This window comes from Equus przewalskii, chromosome X, assembly GCF_037783145.1.
Source record: "Equus przewalskii isolate Varuska chromosome X, EquPr2, whole genome shotgun sequence".
Taxonomy (NCBI): domain Eukaryota; kingdom Metazoa; phylum Chordata; class Mammalia; order Perissodactyla; family Equidae; genus Equus; species Equus przewalskii.
Genome location: NC_091863.1, coordinates 82538105 through 82558203, shown reverse-complemented (window position 1 = coordinate 82558203; position 20099 = coordinate 82538105). Strand labels below are relative to the sequence as shown.

At 40.9% G+C, this 20099-nt stretch overlaps 1 protein-coding gene across 2 annotated transcripts in view; it reads left to right on the top strand.

The window, feature by feature from the left end:
• Nucleotides 1-18222, top strand: part of LOC103543725 (T-complex protein 11-like X-linked protein 2) — a 25017-nt gene extending 6795 nt beyond the window's left edge. Inside the window, exons 1-9 of one of the 2 annotated variants that reach the window (XM_070603468.1) lie at nt 7-112; nt 2105-2237; nt 10983-11103; nt 11867-12087; nt 12849-12985; nt 13235-13452; nt 13551-13732; nt 14480-14643; nt 15497-18222. In XM_070603468.1, the coding sequence (XP_070459569.1) occupies nt 2209-2237; nt 10983-11103; nt 11867-12087; nt 12849-12985; nt 13235-13452; nt 13551-13732; nt 14480-14643; nt 15497-15729 (1305 nt within the window). In that variant the 5' untranslated portion in view covers nt 7-112; nt 2105-2208 and the 3' untranslated portion in view covers nt 15730-18222. Of the gene's footprint in view, nt 1-6; nt 113-2104; nt 2238-10982; nt 11104-11866; nt 12088-12848; nt 12986-13234; nt 13453-13550; nt 13733-14479; nt 14644-15496 lie in introns of those variants that run through there. The other variant, XM_070603467.1, reaches the window with a different exon arrangement.
• The last annotated feature ends 1877 nt before the right edge of the window (nt 18223-20099 follow it).

Sequence of the window (20099 nt, the reverse complement as noted above, 5' to 3'; positions counted from 1 at the left end):
GAAACTGTGCTCCAGAATGATTCCAGTGAAGCAGAGGGTGAGGCCCAGAAGCCTAAAACACCAGGGCAGAGCCAGGAAAACAAGAGCTTCTGTTCAGATGGCCACCGTCCTGGTAGGTCTAGAATTCTACCATCACTTCCTTGGGTAGTGCTTGATACCAGTTAGGTTAAAGGAATAGACAGCCTGTGGGTTAAGTGCCTTTAAAGAGCACAGAAGGCTCTTGCAACCTTGCATTTTTCCTTTCTCATCCTTCTGCTATTCCTCTTTTGGATTGTTCTTTTCCTTGTCTTTTTTCCCCTCTAATTTTTACATATGGGACCTAGGCCCCTGATTGGCAAGTACGATTAAAAGACATTTTGGCTCTTGCGAAAGAGGGCAATAAAGCACAATTACTTGTGTTTGACAAGACTTGGGAGTATTTGAGTTAGTTCAAAACATGGAAAATAGATTACGTTCTTGTATTTTGATTTTGTAGATTGCAAATGGTAGATCTAGGATAGATTTGAGAGAATCCAAATTATCTAGTGCTGGAATTGTGTTCTGTCCTTTTCTGGGAGTATTTTGTTGACATAAAAATTATCACTGGTCTAGGGTAAAATTCTTCAGATCTATAATAACTCTTTTTCTGTATACATAGGGGCATGAGGTCTCTTCCACACCTGACGGTAGGCATTTATTTGAGGTTTTGGTTTGACTAGCCCAACCTCATGGGAACTCAAATTGCAGTTCTCTTACAATAATCTCCAGTGCACTTAACCAAACATCAATCTGAAGATCTGTCAAAGTGTAGTGACTTGATCTAAACTCTTGAAGACAGACGGGAAAAATAGTTGGAAACCACGATACTAAGTTGAATCACGTATGTTCCTCTGGTGGCCACTAAGGGTCACTGCTAGTTCATAGAATAGCACAAGTCTTGGTTCACAGTGTCTCTGAAATAAATGGTTTAGTGACTTGATATAGCTGGTATATTTTAACATATGTAGCTTTTCAGTTAGGGTAGAAAGGAGGTGTCGATTGATGGTACTAACGTTTGTTGAAAGACTTTTTTAACGAGAAGTAAATGTACATAAGTAGACCATCTCCTTGGTGAGTTTTAGGATCCTTATATGTGAGTTTTATTATGTCTTGGGGATAAATAGTTCTCTCTGAACAAATTATGGAACTATATTGAAAGTGAGTGAGGAAATAGTTTTCTTGCATGTTTTGGTCGTATACCAAGTAAATAATTATAACTACTCTGTGTGCTTACGATGTATCACTCCTGTAAGTAATCTGCATAATGACCTCAGAACAGTGATTACCAAATTCCAAGCTAGTGTATGGAAAAGTTCTTACCAATCTTGAGTGAAATAAAACAAAGATATTGTAATAAGTTTTTAAAAATAAAGTTAAATCGATCCAATTTAAAGGATTACTGTATACCGACTTTATTTACTGACTTTCTGCCTTTTGGGATGTTAAAATCTACTTTTAAAATTAAGTGATTATTTTGGTGATGGTAAGGTGGATGTTTTCTTTGTTTGCCTTAATGTCAATATGTGGGAAAATAAAAATCAGCAAATCATTGTCAGTAACTCTTCTTTTTTGGACATTTTATTAGTCTGTGGAATCCCCAGATTTGAGAACCATGCTTCAAGCATGGTTCAACTTTAGAGCCCTCTAGGGGGATTTGTGGTGTTATCTGTAAAGAGACTCTCTTCTTGTGTATCTTCCTGTCTCATCAGAGGTAGGAAGAGGATAGCGGAAACAGTAACTTTTTGATAAATGTTTATTTTATAAGCCACAACTTATTCATGGTTTCTTTGCTGTGTTTTACTTATGGCTTTGACAGTCCAAAAAATGGTTCTGAAATCATTTTCACATTTTCCTTTTCGTAAACTAACTTCTCTTCTCCTCATGCCTGACTTCTCTAACTTTCTAGTGCTGTTGAAGGGCAAAGAGTTCAGAAGACCTCAAATACCGGAATGACTGAGTGAGTCTGTGTAAGATCTATTTGATGAATCTAAATTTGGGGGCCTTAATTGGCTGAGTGAATCTCTGAATAAAAGAAAAATTCTATTTGTGTGGGTTCCCTGTTGACGATTGCTATACTTTTTTCTAGAGCGCCAACCTGAAGTGCTTTCTGTCACAGAGCTGATAGAGACAATTAAGGAAGTTTCCAAGCTTAGCATTGCTCATGAAATCGTGGTAAACAAAGATTTCTATATGGAAGAGAGTGTTTTACCTCCCAACAGGTACAGACTCTTGTCTTTTTGTTCCATTTTACTCCTCCTGACATAGACACATAGCACAAATGACTTTTAATCATGTTTGAAGCATTTTCATTAATACAATTAATGTTTGAGTATGTCTTAACTGGTACCAACAAATAAAACAGAGGAGTAATCAGTGTAATTATTAGTTCCAAAGAGTCAGAGCAGAAAAATTATATTTACACAGGAAATAAACCAAAGTAATTATTGTCAGAATGTTCCTCTCGATATCCCAGTTAACAATGGAAGACAGAGTGAATTTCAGGTCTTCTTTGACAGCTTTGGAGGAAATAGCTCCTAGCAGTTACTCTTTTAATTGTCTACAAGTTATACAGGTACAGATGAAAAGATTACTTTTCTAATAGTGATATTGCCAACTCTTCACGGGATGAGATTTCAGGGAGCATTTCTGCTTCATAATCAGCTTAATAAAGATCTGCAAACGAAGATCAGAACCTCATTGATAAATAATGCCCCTCTAAAGTCAGACTTTACTCTGGTTCTTCTTAATTGTATTGCTATTGCAATGCTTAAATAAGAGTCATTCAGTAAGTACGAAATGACTGCTTCTAATGGTTTGTTAATAGTTAACTGGGTAAATTTCTCTGTTGAAACCTATATTGTATTGCATTTCTAGTTTCCCACCTTACATGCTTCTATTTTGCCATTTTAGGGATTCTATTGCTAAAGCACCTTGCTCTGTCAGTGTTTCTTTTGTTCTTCACACTCCTTAGTTTGCCCTTGCCTGTTGCCAACAGGTACTCATACCAGGCACAGCTTCCCTGAAGAAGGTTCTCACCAAAACACAGGTCTCCTAGCATCTTCCTCACCGCCTTCGCTGTCCTTGGACGCCGAGTTAGATTTATTTTTCTGCTGGCAGGGGTGCAGAGAAAGTGAAGCTTGGAGAGTGAAGGTCTGTTGAAGTGGCAGGGGGTCGTGGTGGCGATGAGAGGCAGATAAATGAAGCAGAGGAAATAATACTATTTAGAGCTTAGTTTTCATTGTTTTCTTATTAACAGCCTTATTCTAGTGTAGTAGTGCAAAAAGGATACTGGGAAAGAGGTTGAAACAGAATTTGAGGTTATGTCTTATCTATAGATAATCAATGATTGGTTTTCCCCTTGGGCTTATAAAATGACACTAATTACAGCTAGAGATTCCTAAGAGAAATCTGATCTTCGTATCATTATTCAACAAATATTTATTGAGTACTTACTAGGAGGAGGGCAGAATTTTGAAGGCTGGAGACGTATAGATGAGTAAGATGCTGGCTTTGCTATCAAGAAGCTTCTGTAGGGGAGATTGTCAAATAGTAGATAGCTACTGTGCAATGATAAATTCTCTCACATCTAGTATATGGAGTTCTGGGTTTGTGCTCAGCATTCAGGAAGGCTTTCCTGATAAGACAACACTTGAGTCTTGGAGTATGAATAGGTGCTTTTCAAGTGGTCTAGCGAGGAAAGGATTCTCCTGGAAATGGAAATGACGTATCAGAGGCATAGAATGGTGGACGGTGATTATATATTCATTATAAGCAGATCGCTATTTTTGGAACACAGAGTGCTGGAAGGAGGAAGGCAATAAGGTAGGAGAAGTGGCAGAATAGGGTTATGAAGGATCTTGGAGGCCGTGTATCCTGCTGGTGATGGGGAGCCCCTAAAGGATTTTAAATGGGTGTGCCATCAGATTTGTATCTTAGAAAAAGAATTGATTTCAGTAAGAATATGTGGCATTGTGGGAGTAAAACTTTGTCAGGGCAGGCAGGCCATTTAATAGCATATTGCAATAGTCCAGGTGCGAGGTGATGGTAGATGGGGATGGATTCCAGAGATGTTTAAGAAGCAAAATCTCTGGAAGTTGGAGACCAAGTGGATAAAAGGAATGAGGGAAAGTGATTAAGAAGGTCTCCAGTGCACACGAGATAAATAACAGTTGGTGACATCTCACAGGTGGGATTGGTGTGTTGAGGGAGGAACTTTGATGTTTTTTTCATTTATCTTTGTATTGCTTGTAAAATGTTTAACAAAGGCATACATTACTATAGTATTTTTTTATTGAGATTATGATAGTTTACAACCTTGTGAAATGTCACTTGTGCATTATTGTTTGTCAGCCGTGTTGTAGTGCACTGCTTCTCACTTTGTGCCCACCCCCCACTGCCCCTTTCCCCTGGTAGCCACTAATCTGTTCTCTTTGTCTACGTGATTAACTTCAACATATGAGTGGAGTCATACAGAGGTTGTCTTTCTCTATCTGGCTTATTTCACTTAACATAATACCCTCAAAGTCCATCCATGTTGTCGTGAATGGGATGATTTTATCCTTTTTTATGGCTGAGTAGTATTCTATTGTATATATATACACCATATCTTCTTTATCCAATCATCAGTTGATGGGCACTTAGGTTGCTTCCACGTCTTGGCTATTGTAAATAATGCTGCGATGAACATAGGGGTGCATGGGACTTTTGGAATTGCTGATTTCAAGTTCTTTGGATAGATACCCAGTAGTGGGATGGCTGGGTCATATGGTATTTCCCTTTTTAATGTTTTGAGAAATCTCCATACTGTTTTGCATAGGGGCTGCATGAGTTTGCATTCCCACCAGCAGTGTATGAGGGTTCCTCTTCTCTGCAAGCTCTCCACCATTTGTTACTTTTTGTTTTGGTTATTTTTGCATTCTAATGGGTGTAAGGTGCTATCTTAGTGTAGTTTTGATTTGCATTTCCCTGATGATCAGTGATGATGGACATCTTTTCATGTGCCTGTTGGCCATCCGTATATCTTCTTTGGAGAAATGTCTGTTCATGTCTCCTGCCCATTTTTTGATCCAGTGGTTTGGTTTTTCGTTGTTGAGTTGTGTGAGCTTTTTATATATTATGGAGATTAACCCTTTGTCAGATATACGACTTGCAAATATCTTTTCCCAATTAGTGGGATGTTTTTCTGTTTCCATCCTGTTTTCCCTTGCCTTGAAGAAGTTCTTTAGTCTGATGAAGTCCCATTTGTTTATTCTTTCTATTGTTTCTCTTGTCTGAGAAGACATGGTGTCCGAAAAGATCCTTTTAATACTGATGTCAAAGAGTGTACTCCCTGTGTTTTCTTCTAGAAGCCTTATGGTTTCAGGTCTTACCTTTAGATCTTTGATCCATTTTGAGTTTATTCTTCTGAATGGTAAAAAAGAATGGCCAATTTTCATTCTTTTACATGTGGCTGTCCAGTTTTCCCAGCACCCTTTGTTGAAGAGACTTTCTCTTCTCCATTGTAGGCCCTCAGCTCCTTTGTCGAAGATTAGCTGTCCATAGATGTGTGGTTTTATTTCTGGGCTTTCAATTCTGTTCCATTGATCTGTGCACCTGTTTTTGTACCAATACCATGCTGTTTTGATTACAGTAGCTTTGTAGTATGTTTTGAAGTCAGGGATTGTGATGCCTCCAGCTTTGTCCTTTTTTCTGAGGATTGCTGTAGCAATTCGGGGTCATTTGTTGCCCCATATGAATTTTAGGATTCTTTGTTCTATTTCTGTAAAGAATGTCATTGGGAATCTTATTGGGTAGCATTGAATCTGTAGGTTGCTTTAGGTAGAAGGGACATTTTAACTATGTTTATTCTTCCAATCCACCTGCATGGAATGTCTTTCCATCTCTTTAGGTCGTCATCAATTTCTTTCAGGAAAGTCTTGTAGTTTTTGTTGTATAGGTCTTTCACTTCCTTAATTAAATTCACCCCAAGGTATTTTATTCTTTTTGTTGCGATTTTGAATGGTTTTGTGTTCCTGAGTTCTTTTTCTGTTAGTTCGTTATTAGAGTACAGAAATGCTACTGATTTATGTAAGTTGATTTTATACCCTGCAACTCTGCTGTAGTTGTTGATTATTTCTAATCGTTTTCCAATGGATTTTTTGTGGTTTTCCAAATATATAAGATCATGTCGTCTGCAAACAGTGAGAGTTTCACTTCTTCGCTCCCTATTTGCATTCCTTTTATTCCTTTTTCTTGCCTAATTGCTCTGGCCCAAACCTCCAGTACTATGTTGAATAAGAGTGGTGATAGAGGGCATCCTTGTCTCATTCCTGTTCTCAGGGGGATGGCACTCAGTTTTAGCCCATTGAGTATGATGTTGGCTGTGGGTTTGTCATATATGGCCTTTATTATGTTGAGGTAATTTCCTTCTATCCCCATTTTGTTAAGACTTTCTATCATAAATGGCTGTTGGATCTTGTCAAATGCTTTCTCTGCTTCTATTGAGATGATCATGTGGTTTTTAATCCTCAATTTGTTGATGTGGTGTATCACACGGATTGATTTGCAGATGTTGAACCATCCCTGTGTCCCTGGTATGAATCCCACTTGATCATGATGTATGATCCTTTGACGTATTGCTGAATTCAGGTTGCCAAAATTTTGTTGAGAATTTTTGCATCTATGTTCATCAGTGATATTGGCCTGTAGTTCTCCTTTTTTGTGCTGTCCTTGTCAGGCTTTGGTATCAGCGTGATGTTGGTCTCGTAAAATGTGTTAGGACGTGTTCCATCCTCCCTAACTTTTTTGGAATAGCTTGAAAAGGATAGGTATTAAATCCTCTCTGAAAGTTTGGTAGAATTCCCCAGGAAAGCCATCTGGTCCTGGGGTTTTATTCTTTGGGATGCTTTTGATTTCTGTTTCAATCTCTTTCCTTGTGATTGGTCTGTTCAGATTGTCTGTTTTCTTCTTGACTTAGCTTTGGGAGGTTGTAAGAGTTTAAGAATTTATCCATTTCCTCTAGGTTATCCATTTTGTTGGCATATAGCTTTTCATAGTATTCTCTTATAATCCGTTGTATTTCTGTGGAGTCTGTTGTTATTTCTCCTCTTTCATTTCTGATTTTGTTTATTTGAGCTTTCTCTCTTTTTTTCTTTGTTAGTCTGGCTAGGGGTTTGTCAATTTTATTTATCTTCTCAAAGAACCAGCTCTTTGTTTCATTGATCCTTTCTACTGCCTTTTTTGTTTCAGTAGCATTTGTTTCTGCTCTGAGTTTTATTATTTCTCTTCTGCTGACTTTGGGCTTTGTTGGTTCTTCTTTTTCTAATTCAGTTAGGTGTAATTTGAGATTGCTTATTTGGGATTTTTCTTGTTTGTTAAGGTGTGCTTCTATTGCAGTGAATTTCTCTCAATACAGCTTTTGCTGCATCCCATATGAGTTGGTATGGCATGTTATCATTTTCATTTGTCTCCAGATATTTTTTGATTTCTTCTTTAATTTGTTCAATGATCCATTGCTTGTTCAATAGCATATTGTTTAGTCTCCACATCTTTGTCCTTTTCTCAGCTTTTTTCTTGTAATTAACTTCTAGCTTTATAGTATTATGATCAGAGAAGATGCTTGTTATTATTTCAATTTTTTTAAATTTGTAGAGGCTTGCCTTGTTTCCCAACATATGGTCTGTCCTTGAGAATGTTCCGTGTGCACTGGAGAAGAATGTGTATTCTGCTGTTTTTGGATGGAGTGTTCTATATATGTCCATTATGTTCAACTGTTTTAGCTTTTTGTTTAATTCCACTGTTTCCTTGTTGATTTTCTGTCTGGATGATCTGTCCAACAGTGTGAGTGAGGTGTTGAGGTCCTCTACTATTATTGTGTTATTTTTGATATCTTCTTTTAGGTTTGTTAATAGCTGCTTTATGAACTTTGGTGCTCCTGTGTTGGGTGCATAGATATTTGTAAGCATTATTTCTTCTTGATGTAGTGTCCCTTTGGCATACTACTCAGCCATAAGAAATGATGAAATCCGGCCATTTGTGACAACATGGATGGTCCTTAAGGGTATTATGCTGAGTGAAATTATTCAGCGGGAGAAAGTCAAATACCTTACGATCTCACTCATAAGTAGAAGATAAAAACAATGAGAAAGAAAGACATAGCAATGGAGATTGGATTGGTAGTTCCCTTTGATCATTATATGTTGCCCCTCTTTGTCTCTCTTTACCTGCCTTATCTTGTAATCTACTTTTTCTGATATAAGCATTACAACACCTGCTTTCTTTTGTTTGCCACTAGCTGGGAGTATCATCTTCCACCCCTTCACTCTGAGCCTGTATTTGTCATTGGAGCTGAGATGTGTTTCCTGGAGGCAACAAATTATTGGATCTTGTTCTTTACTCCATCTTTCCGCTCTGTGTCTTTTTACTGGAGAGTTCGATCCTTTTACGTTGAGGGTGATTATTGATGTATGAGGACTTAATGCTGTCATTCTGTCACTCGTTCTCTGGTTTTCCTGCATTTCCTTTGTTTCTTGTCCTGTGTGTTTTGGTGTACCCATTGATTTCTGCAGTTTCTTATTCTGTGTTTCTTAGTTTTTTCCTTATTTACTTTTTGTGTCTCTGTTCTGCTTTTTAGTTAAGTGGCTACCCTGAAGTTTGTATTCAGAATGTCATGCATACCATAGTCCATTTTCTGATGCCTTCTTATTTCCTTACTCTCAACTTACTCAGTTCCTTTCCTCCTCCCCTCCTAAGTTAGAATTCTCCTATCTTATTTCAACTTGTGTTGTGAGTTGGTGATTAAAGTGACAAGGTTGTCTTTGTTTTTGGTGTTTTCCTTCCCTTTATCCTAATGCTATAGTTGAATATTTGCTATCCTATTCTGATTCTATGTGTCTCCCTACTCTGTGTTTTGTGACCCCTTTCTCCCTTTTTTTCTGTTTTCAGGTATGAGGACCTTCTTGAGAATTTCTTGTGGGGGAGGGGGGGTCTCATGGCAATGAAGTCCCATAGCTTTTGTTTGTCTGGGAAAGTTTTAATTTCTCCCTCATATCTGAAGGATATTTTTGCTGGATAGAGTATTCTTGGCTGAAGATTATCTTTTAAAGTTTTGAATATGTCATTCCATTCTCTCCTAGCTTGTAAGGTTTCTGCAGAGAAATCTGCTGAAAGTCGGAGAGAGGTTCCTTTGTAGGTTATTTTCTTCTGCCTTGCTGCCCTGAGTATTCTTTCTTTGTCATTCATTTTTGCCAGTTTTACTACTATATGCCTTGCAGTAAGTCTTTTTACATTGATAAATCTAGGAGGGCTGAAAGCTTCCTCCACACATATTTCTCTCTGATTCCCTAGATTTGGGAAGTTCTCTGCTATTATTTCTTTGAGCATGCTTTCTGCTCCATTTTCTTCTCTTCACCTTCTGGGAATACCTGTAATTCTTATGTTGCATTTCCTCATTGAGTCAGATATTTCTCAGAGACTTTCTTCATTTCTTTTCAGTCTCAGTTCTCTCTCCTCCTCTGTCTGGAGCAATTCAAGATGTCTGTCTTCGATTGTGCTGACTCGCTCCTCTATGGCGTCCACATCAGCATTCAGCGAATCTGTATCTTGTTTTATCGCTTCTGTTTTGTCTTTCATCTCTAGTATTTCTGATTGATTCTTCTTTACAGTTTCAATCTCTTTTGTGAAGTAGCTCCTGAACTCATTGAATTGTTTCTCTGTATTCACTTTTACCTCATTGAGTTTTTTGACGATAGCTCTTCTGAATTCATTGTCGTTTAGTTTACTCATTTCTGAGTCTTCAGGACAGAATTCTGTGTGTGTATTTTCTCTCTGGTCTGGAGTTTTGATGAACCTTGATGCTAGAGCTACGTGTTTTTCCCATTGTGATATTATGTGGTTGCCATTACAGCCTATCGCCACTGGGTGGGGGTCGAGAGTCATATATTTTGAGCCCCCCCTCCCTTCAGGTGAGATGGCGTGGCACAGCGTGGGCGAGGGGAGGGGGCCATTTTCTCTAGCAGGCAGTGCCCGGTTTCTGGATCAGCTCGCCCTGTCTGGTCTGGTCTCCTGGCTTCCTGGCTTGATGAGGTCACCCCACATGAAGGCTTTTGCCCAATAGAGGGCTTCCCTCTAGGCTGCAAGGGCGCTAGGGAGTCCTGGGTGATCCTACGGTCACACAACCCATCCCCCACTCCTTCCCTCATGGATCCTCCCGCGGCAGCAATCCCAGTCTTTAGAGGAGGAAGAAAAGTTCTCTCTTACCCCATTCCAGCTCCTCCGAGGGGGATTCCAGCCTCTCTGCCCTCCGTCGTTTGGCTGCTGTGACTCTCCGAGGATTCCTGTGCTATTACGATATTTCCTGTTGGAATGTGGCTGCTCCTTTTTGTTATATGTTAGAGGGGAGAGAGTCCCAGGAAAGCTCACTCCACCATGATGCTGACATCACCCTTCACTGTTGTATTTTTTAAGAGGAAAAGGGCTAAGCTTTCTGGTTTGCAAGAACAAGGAACAAGTTTAAAAGGGGAAGATTTTATGAATTCAGTTTCAGCTTGCTGAGTTTAAGGTCCACGTAAAACTTTTAAGATGGGTGCACGTTACCAAAAAGAAAAATCCTTTCCTGGATTTCAAGACTGAAGGGAAAAGATCACCTAGTTCAAAAGTCTAAGTCTATGGACTAAAGGCACACGTTTAGGTAGGGTGCAGAACCAAGGCTAGGACTCAGGGGCTCAACCCCTAGTTCATGGTTCTTCCTACTGCAGGAGGAGAGCTTTTCTGGAACCATGAGGTACCCTTCTGAGAAGATTTGGCCAATGCCTTCGTATCCGAGACTAAACTCAGTTTATTCAACTCTGCTCATGTTTAAACACAGCTCCTGGCTTGTCAATCTAATGGTCTTTGATGATCTTAAATGCTGTTCGGGATTTAGGAGATTATGATCCTATATCAGTTCTCATGGTAAAGAGCAATTTGCTCATTTAACCTTCTTATAGTCTGGAAGGCAGGTTCGTGGACACAGTGTACAAAGCTTTTTGGGACCATCTGAAAGAGCAGCTATTGAGTACTCCCCCTGACTTCACGTGTGCTCTTAAACTTCTAAAAGAAGTTAAGGAGGTGAGTAACCAACCTCCCGTTTGTAGATGGTGTTTCTGGGCATCTCAGACCTTTGGGTTCTTGATGGCTACCAATATCCTAAGTAGCATACTTCCTTTCTGAACATGGCCCACTCCTTAAATAGATAATATGGAGAAGCTTCCGTTTTATTTGTATGAGAAGAAGCTTGAAAGTTGGGATCTTGTTATAACAACATGGTTTATCATTCAATTAAATATTTTCACTGAATCCTCACTATGTTTCATGTGTTTCAGAAGCACATAGATGCATAAGAGAGCCCTTGCCCACAAGCAACTTATACTTTCGAGTCAAAAGGCTGTTTTAAGTGACCCTTAATGGTTGCTTTTCCTATTTCATCATTTCCCTTTGAAGTAAAACAGTCTAAAGATGTCCTTATCCCTTATTAAGCTTGTCTCATCACCTTGTGGTGGTGTCTTTTATATTTTATATATTGTTTTAATTTTATGTTTTTATATCCTCCACTTCCTTTATCACACTCTTGTTTTTATTCATACCTTTATCTCATTCTGCTCAGAAAATAATACGGCACTACTGTTATTACTGATTCCAATGAAGCCTTGAATTATATTTGGCCCCTAAACCGAGAGAGATAATAAATATTCTCTATAAGAAATTTAGAGACCTAGTTTCTGGACCCCCAGAAAGACACAGGCTGGGATACCTTTGTCTTAAGAGGGTTGTTTATTGGGGAATGTTTGAGGTTCTAAACAGCTTGGCTCTATTGATTTTCTTTTCTGGGAAGATCTTGCTATCACTGCTATTACCACGCCAGAACCGCCTAAGAAATGAGGTGGAAGAAGCTCTGGACATGGATCTCCTCAAGCAGGAAGCAGAACATGGGGCCCTGGATGTCCCTCATCTCTCTAACTACATTCTTAATTTGATGGCCCTGCTATGTGCACCAGCCCGAGATGAAGCAGTGCGCAAACTAAAGAGCATAACAGATCCTGTGCAGTTACTGAGGTGAGAAACTAAATGTACTGTCCCTGAAATCTGCCTTAGACATGGTGCCAAAAAACTCGGGGCCAGATACTGTGTTAGAGCCCCTGCCTTGTCTAGCTCTTCTGTGCTGAAAAACTGACTAATACCTCTTTTCTTCCTCCCTGGACTAGTGGCTTTTATTTTCTGAGGACAGTCTCTCAGGGCCTGTCTGATGATCTTTAGGTCATTTGGACCCCTATTAAGAAATGCTGTTAAGACATTAGAGCACAGTAATTCTTTCTTCTAGAGATTCCAAACAGCCCTTTTCCAGATGTTCTCCTACGTGTCCTAACTCAAACCCTGTGAGGGGACATGAATGAGGATTATCTCTGTTTCCCAGTTAGAAGAACCAAGACCCAGAAAGGTAAAGTGATATGCCCAATGATTTAGAAATTCAATCACCATCATTCCAACTACCTACAGATAGCTGTTGGGACTTTGGTCATTTTCCTTCCACTGACTACCCTTTTTGCTGAGAAGACAGAGTGGCTACGGTGGAAAGAGCTCTGGACTGGTAACTAAAAAGGCAGAAGATGTCTCTGTCCGTAGCTTTGCCAGCAGCTCACTCTGTGGCCTTGGGTCCCTGGCTACTGTGTCTTTATTTGTAAATCGAAGTAGGGTTGTTGTTTTTAAGGCCCCTTTTCACTCTAAAGTCAACAATTTTAGGACTCCTCGCTTGGCTTCCACCCCTCTGCACCAGATTTCCTTTCATAGTGTAAATATTTGATTTCTCTCTATGACAGGGGTATCTTCCATGTTCTGGGCCTGATGAAAATGGACATGGTAAACTATACCATCCGGAGTCTTCGACCTTACCTGAAGGAACATTCCGTCCAGTATGAACGAGCTAAATTCCAGGAGCTCCTCGACAGGCAGCCCAGTAGGTTTAAAATTTAAAGGCAGGAGAGGGAAGATTTGACCTTGGATCTGCCCTCTTACAGTGATAGAGTATTTTGTATTTTCTGCTTAGAAAATTTCTTCCTTGGGTAAGGGATAGGGAGAAGGAGCGTTTCTCTAAGACAGAAAGACCTAGAAAATCACTTCTTTATTGACCTAGAGAGTATCTTAAAGCCTTCCTCTTGGAGTCTTGGAGTTTGAAGATACTCACATGTTCCCTTCTATGTCATAGATCTCCTTGAATGCACCACAAAATGGCTAACCAAAGCAGCAGCAGACATCACTCCACCATCTTCGAGTTCTCCTGACTCTCCCGGCTCCTCCACTATGGCCTGTGCACTTCCAAATTGGGCAGCTGACAACTCGGAGCTCCCCAGTCCCACAATAGTGCTATACCAGGGTTACCTGAACCTTCTTCTCTCGGATTCTGACAAGGAAGAATTCCCTGAGGTAGGAATGTGTGTTAGAGCATTGCCTTTTGGTTTTGTTTTCAACAACTTCACTAGAACCCTTTTCTCCTGGCAACCTGCTTTTCCGTGCTTCACCAGACTTTGCTGATGGACAGAATCCGGCTGCAGGAGATGGAGTCCCAGTTGCGCCAGTTAACCATCCTGACCTCAGTCTTGCTAGTGGCCAGAAGTTTCTCTGGTAATGTTTTATTCAACTCACCTGAATTTGTGGATAAACTGAAATGCATAACCAAGGCCCTGACAGAGGAATTTAACTCCAGGTAAGCTTCATAGATCTTTCTTAAAGTTGAAACTAGTATGTGGTCTTTGGCACACAGGCAGGTAATGTAGTATGGCTTCTACTTCATCACAAACCACACAAAGGACTTTGGGAACGATCTGCAAAGATTGCTGATGTCTTGTGATAAGTTCTATTGAGGCTTGGGATAGAAAAAATAAAACTTCTTTCCAAAGAGCAGAGTGTGGCTAGTTTGCTACAAACGATTCATTATGTTTGCTAAGAATGGGTCCTTATGTACTTGAATGGGTGACTGATTTGTGTATGTATAACTGGAAAGTGATCCATTGGTCGGTAACCGATTGATCATTCGCTGTATGCAGGGCACCATAACCAAAGTAAAAAGAGGATTTAGAAGTCCAAGTCTCTATGTATTTTCAATTTAATTGGCAAGGTAGGAAAAAAAGCCATGGAAAATACCAAAGGAAATCTTAAAACAATATTTAGATCAAATTTATGGGACTAAAGAGTACTGAATGGGTCCAAGGATGGAGCTGAACCCTTGTCCAGTTTGTCTTGTGTTCTTTGAAGCAGAATATAGTACTGTATGCACGAATTAGCTGGAACCTTGAGGGTAGCTATGAAGGTATTTCACCTACACACTGGGTCCTGTTGTTTAATCATGGTGGGGAGCTGAAATTCGCCTTTGAGTGGATCTGGCTTCTGCTCCGGGGCTCTCTGGCTTTGCCCTTCTGCCAGGGCCACTTTGCTTTCTGTCCTTCATTTCCAGGCCTGAAGAGGCTATGCTGAGTGTGAGTGAACAAGTGTCTCTGGAAATCCAACAAGGCCTCAAAAGCATGGGTCTCTCTGCCCTGAGCAGCAAAAACACAGCATCTCTTACAGGCCAACTCCAGAACATTGCCAAGAAGGAGAACCGTGTTCGTACCATCATTGGTAAGAGTCTCATGGTGGTGGTGGGGAGGGATGGCAAGAATTTGGAGGGTGCGCAGGTAGCCTCAACCCTGAAAGTCAGTTACAGAACCATTTAAAAATGGAAAAGCATGATCATTGGGAAAATGTTTTGGCTTTAGTTTCCTTATCTATAACGTGCAGGGTTGAAGTAGATTTCTTCCAGTTTGAAGAGTGAATGTATGGTTTTAAGGTGGATCTGCAGCTAGGATATATAACTTGCAGGTGTGAGATACTGTCCCACCAACCCTACTGAGTCACCCCTGATCATTCTCTACTTGTAGTCCAAGACCTATGTTGGGAAACCCTGTCTCTATGCCATGCTTTAAGTTACCACGCAGGCCCCTACTCCTCTCCGAGGAACTGATGCTGTCTTAGACTGTAGAACATGTTCCATGCTGGAGGGGAAGCAGTGAACTTGGCCAGCTTGCTTCTAACTTTTGCATCTTAACATGGTCAGATTTGGGTGTGTGGGCCTGAACTTGGCATACTGGCTGCAATGTGTGCCCTTGGAATTTCAGGTACAGTGTCTAGGATCCTCTTGTTAGGTCAGATGCACACCAGGAGCTCACTTGGAGCCACGTAATCTTATGAACAGCCAGAAATTTACTAGCTCAACATCTTTTGATCGTGCACTGTCTTTGGGAGCTTGACAGCATTCGCTCTTCCAAAACACAAGGAACAAATCTCATTTATACGATTTACCCAAATGAGTGGGTTGGTCAGTGAGTATCTCAGTTAACTTAAACTTTGATGAGCAGAGAGTGCAAAGGGCAATGTGAATTTCTCCTGAAACCTCTTTGATCTTCCTCTTTTCATTGTTTTTGCTTGCTCACAGATCAGCGGATCCGTTTGTTTCTCAAATGCTGTTTGGTCCGTGGCATGCAGGAATCTCTGCTAGACTTCCCTGGAGGCCTTATTCTCATCAAGGGGGAGTTGGCAGACCTGGGCTGGAAGTTTGTCAATCTGATGCGTCACAATCAGCAGGTATATAGCCCCTACTATGCTGAAATCCTAAAAAATATCATCCCTCCGGCTCAGGCAGGAGAAACAGAAGTGGAATGTCTCTGATAATGCTGGACCCCAGCTGTGGCAACAAGGACCCAGGAGAGAGGGCTCAGCCTGTTCCTGGGATGACGTCACCTATGGCCAGCAGAGCAACCAGTCCTCTTCCTAACTACAGCCAGAACACATGGCTTCAGCGTTCAAGCATGTAAACACCAACTGGCCCAATCCCCTTCGTTAATAAACTTCTGAGCTGCAAGCAAACCTCAGTTCCTTCTGTGCTGCAACTGAATCCAGCTTCTGTGGCATTATCCTTAACTAGCTGTGAAGCCCGTGAGCCCTCAGTTTTCACTTCCCTGGCTGATCATTCTTCAGTATTCTGGCTTGGGCAGGCATCAAGTGCTAGCATTATTTTCCCCAATGGAAAATCATTTCCGTGAGGCCTATAAAAACTTTGTAGTGTTACCCAGAGCGTGAGCATGAGGGCTTCTGGAAGTCAGAAATTCACTGAGTTATAGATCAAGAGAAGACACAGAATCCAACTTCCTGTACCAAATCTTTCCGTAATTTTGGAGGATGCAGCAGTAGTAAGAGGCCCCATCTCCTTTGCTGGTGTGTGGCATAAACAGTATGAAAACTGGGGACCGGATGAAAGTCCACATTGTCTGCTAACAAGCACTGAGTTGAGAACAGTTCTCAGCCTCCATGGGATTGTTTTCCCTCTCCCTCTCAAGTGATCTTGGGGGTCAGGGTTGGAGTCCCTGATAGTGACACCAAATCCGAGCTGTTAGGTCAGTGGCCGACTCATGTCAAGTTCATCCTTGGTCCTGTTCTATAGCTGAACGATTCTCTGTTTTCATATTTCTAGGTTTAGAGCATCCCGTGATTCTTGACAGAAGTTATGTAGGTGTTCAAGGGTGGGGCAGCCACCATGCTTCTTCCCACTTGCAGTCTGGAATTCTAACTGCCAGATTATGATTTTCAGCTCTGTCGGCATCACGAATGACAGATGTTCTGGGTACACGAGAACCTGGGCTTGTTTTCTGAGACTGTAGAGATTCTTCCACTCCTTCTCAAGCCAACTGCAATAGACCAACCGCAACCTAAGAAATTAGGGAAAATGTCAGTTTGGATTTGAACTTGTTTGGAATGGACAGGAGAAAAGAGAAATTTACTTAAGGAATATTATAACTGGGTGAAAAAAAATGTCCTCACCATTTCAGGGGATGAGAAGAGCTAAGTATAATTTACTTAACCCAAGAAGAGTAACAGATCGGATTTGAGTTTCCTTTGTCCCAGGACAATTTCTTTAGAGGGTGGATCCCAGGTGGTTGACACAGCTAGGTGAATAGAGTGATACTTTTACTTTGGCCGGATGTAGGGTACACAGAGAAACTGGGGAATGGATCATTCAAGGGTTTTAATCTTGTGATTTAGATAGTTTCAGGAAAGAGACTAAGGCTGGTGAATGTGGTGTATTGAATAAACAGGCAGCGAAATTTGTCTAGTTGAATTTTCTAATCTGATTGCCAATATTAACACAATTTTTTTTTTAAACCTTAATTTTGGAAGCCTGATTATCTTATAGAAAAATGTGCTCTGAAGGAACCCCTGTGGAGATGACTGAGCAGGTGGTGGATACAGACATTGGATGAAATGAAAATTTACTTTCTGCTTTATAATTGAAGTTTGGCATGATTGATTTCTTCGAGATTCTGAGTTGGCTCTCTATCTCCACATAGAGACGATAGTGATGAGGATTTTTAGGCTGCTTAATGTTAAAACGGTTTATGATGAGGATTTTTAGGCTGGTTACTTTTAAAACTGCAGATGAGAAGCAGGCTCTGAGGACTGGAATTTTGCTTGCCCTTTTGAGAGACATTTGCGTTTGTGAAGGAAGGGGGGATGACCTTGTAGGGACCTGAAATTGGCCACCCCAGGATGTGTCTCTTTGGCATCGGGACTGTTTGGGGCTGATTGCTTTTGATAACAGGGACAGGGAAGGAGGCTCTGGGGAATGGAACTTGCCCTTGTTGGGACACATTTACATTTGTAAGGTAAATATCTGTAAAAGGTGCCTCCCTCTCTGTACCAGGAAGAAGAAGAGAGATGACCTGATCCCTAGAAACTCTTAATGGGGAAGGCAAGAACTTAAGTTGGTTGCTGTCTGGCAAGCTCATGTAACTGACTTAGGGTGGTGGCTTCTGACCTTTACTTAATCCGATTTGATTCTTGTCTAAAAGTCATGGGATCAGCCAACGACCAGACCCCACCTGCACTGATACCATTTTAACTTTTTTTCATGTTCTTTCCTTTGTCTTGTAAAGAAATGATTCACATACCCATGCCTTATAAAATTAGCCCTAACCCTCAACTCGGGGCAGCAGCAGGAGCTCTGACTGCCCGTGGGTCCTGTCCCCACGCACCAGCTCTGCCTGCCCATGGGTCCTGTCCCCATGCCAGCGGGGGCAGCAGCAGCAGCGGCAGCAGAAGCTCTGACTGCCCATGGGTCCTGTCCCCATGCTATTCTATTCTCTAAATAAAAGAGCACTACTGCCAGATCTTGAGAGTCCAAGAAATCTTTCTTTCGACTCCTCGGCTCACCGACCCCGCATCAGATAGGAATCTTAATCCTAAACAAGGAAAAGCAGCTCCATTCAGTCCTGCTCACCGTTTAGGGGGAAAAAAAGAATATATATAAATTGGTAGTACATGCACATGATTAAAAAAGATATATGGTGAAAAGTCAATTTCTTCCCTACCCCTATGTCTCATTTCCCTACCCAGAGGAAAGCAGTGTTGCCAGATTTTTGTGTATCCTTCCAAAGATAGTCTATGCAAATGCAAGGACGTATTATAATAATAGATAACGTTTATGAGCACATGTGTGCCAGGCACTCTTTTAATCTCTCTCTCTATATGATTTCATTTATTCCTCCACAGTTTATCTCCAGTGTTAGTGCACTGTGGCACAAGAAGCTCTAATTGGGAGTTAAACCTGTTTTCTGTTTGTCTTCTCTGGCTGAGTAAGGGAAAATCTTTTCACTTTTCTGGGATTTTATTTTTCATCTGTAAAATTGTGTATTGGAATAAATCAGTGATTTTATTGTTTAATCCTGTCCAGTCATTTTTTTTTAAAAATGAAATATTTCCATAAGGCCATGAGTGAGATAAAAACTGAACAGCTTCACTTAAAGCAGAGCTGGAACAAGTAGTTTTGAGGATTGTTTGAAAACCATTGGACTAGATGATCTCTAAAGATACCTCTGTTGTTTTCTTATGGCTGCTGTAACAAATGGCCTCAAACTTGGTGGCTTAAAACAACCTGCTTTTATTCTCTTGTAGTCCTGGAAGTCAAGTTCAAAATCACCTTTACTGGGTCAAAACAAAGGTATTGGCAGGGCCACCCTCCCTCTGGCAGCTCTAGGGGAAAATTGGTTGACTTGCCTTTTCTACTTCGAGTGCTGCATTCTTGTATTCCTTGGCTCCTCCATCCTCCAAACCAGCAGCATAGCTTCTTGCTTCAGTCATTGTGTTGCCTTTTTCTCCTGCGTGAAATCTCCCTCTCCCTTCCTCTTAATAAGAACACTTATTATTTCATTTACTGCCCACCAGGATAATCTCCCCTTCTCAAGACCCTTAACCTAATCCTATCTGCAAAGTCCTTTTTGCCAAGTAAGATTACATTCACAGGTTCCAGGGACCAGGACATGAATATCCTTGGAGGCCATTTGTCAGCTTACTATAGTCTGCCTTCTGACCCCCAAGGATTTATATCCATCCTACACGCAAAATACACTCACCCCGTCTCAATAGTACCCAAATCTCAACACGTGGCATATCAATTCAAGCCCAAAATCTCATCTGTAAATCATTTTATCAGGTCTGCAAGAAACCGGGTAGGATCCTCCCTGGGGTAGAATTTCTCTCCATAAGTAGACCTGTGGACTAGAAAAAAAATTAGTTCCTCCCAAATTGCAGTGGTGGAATAAGCAAAGGATAATAGTTACTGACATTCCCACTGCAAATGGGAGAAAATGAAGAAAAGAGTTTCAGCTCCAAGTAATCTTGAAATCCAACCAGGCAAATTCCATTAGGCTTCAAGGCCTGGGAATAATCCTCTGTGGCTGGAGGTTTTGCCCTCTGCACCTGAGGCTCCACCCTTTACACCCAAGACTCTGTCCGCAGAGTCACCCTCCATTTTTCTTGGAGGATGGTGAATGTTTGCGGCTGAGTACTTTTATCAGCCTGTGTCCTACCTGTAGAATTTTAGGAGTCCCACAGCCGCCTTTTATTTGATTTTCTCTCTGTCTCATTCACTTGAAGTTGGCAGTGTTCCTGCTGATAGAACATTCTCGAAATGCTTGTGAGTCTACTGTGTATGAGTCAAGGACCCCATTTGACTGGAGGATCTTTCACAGATCTTTCCTGGATAA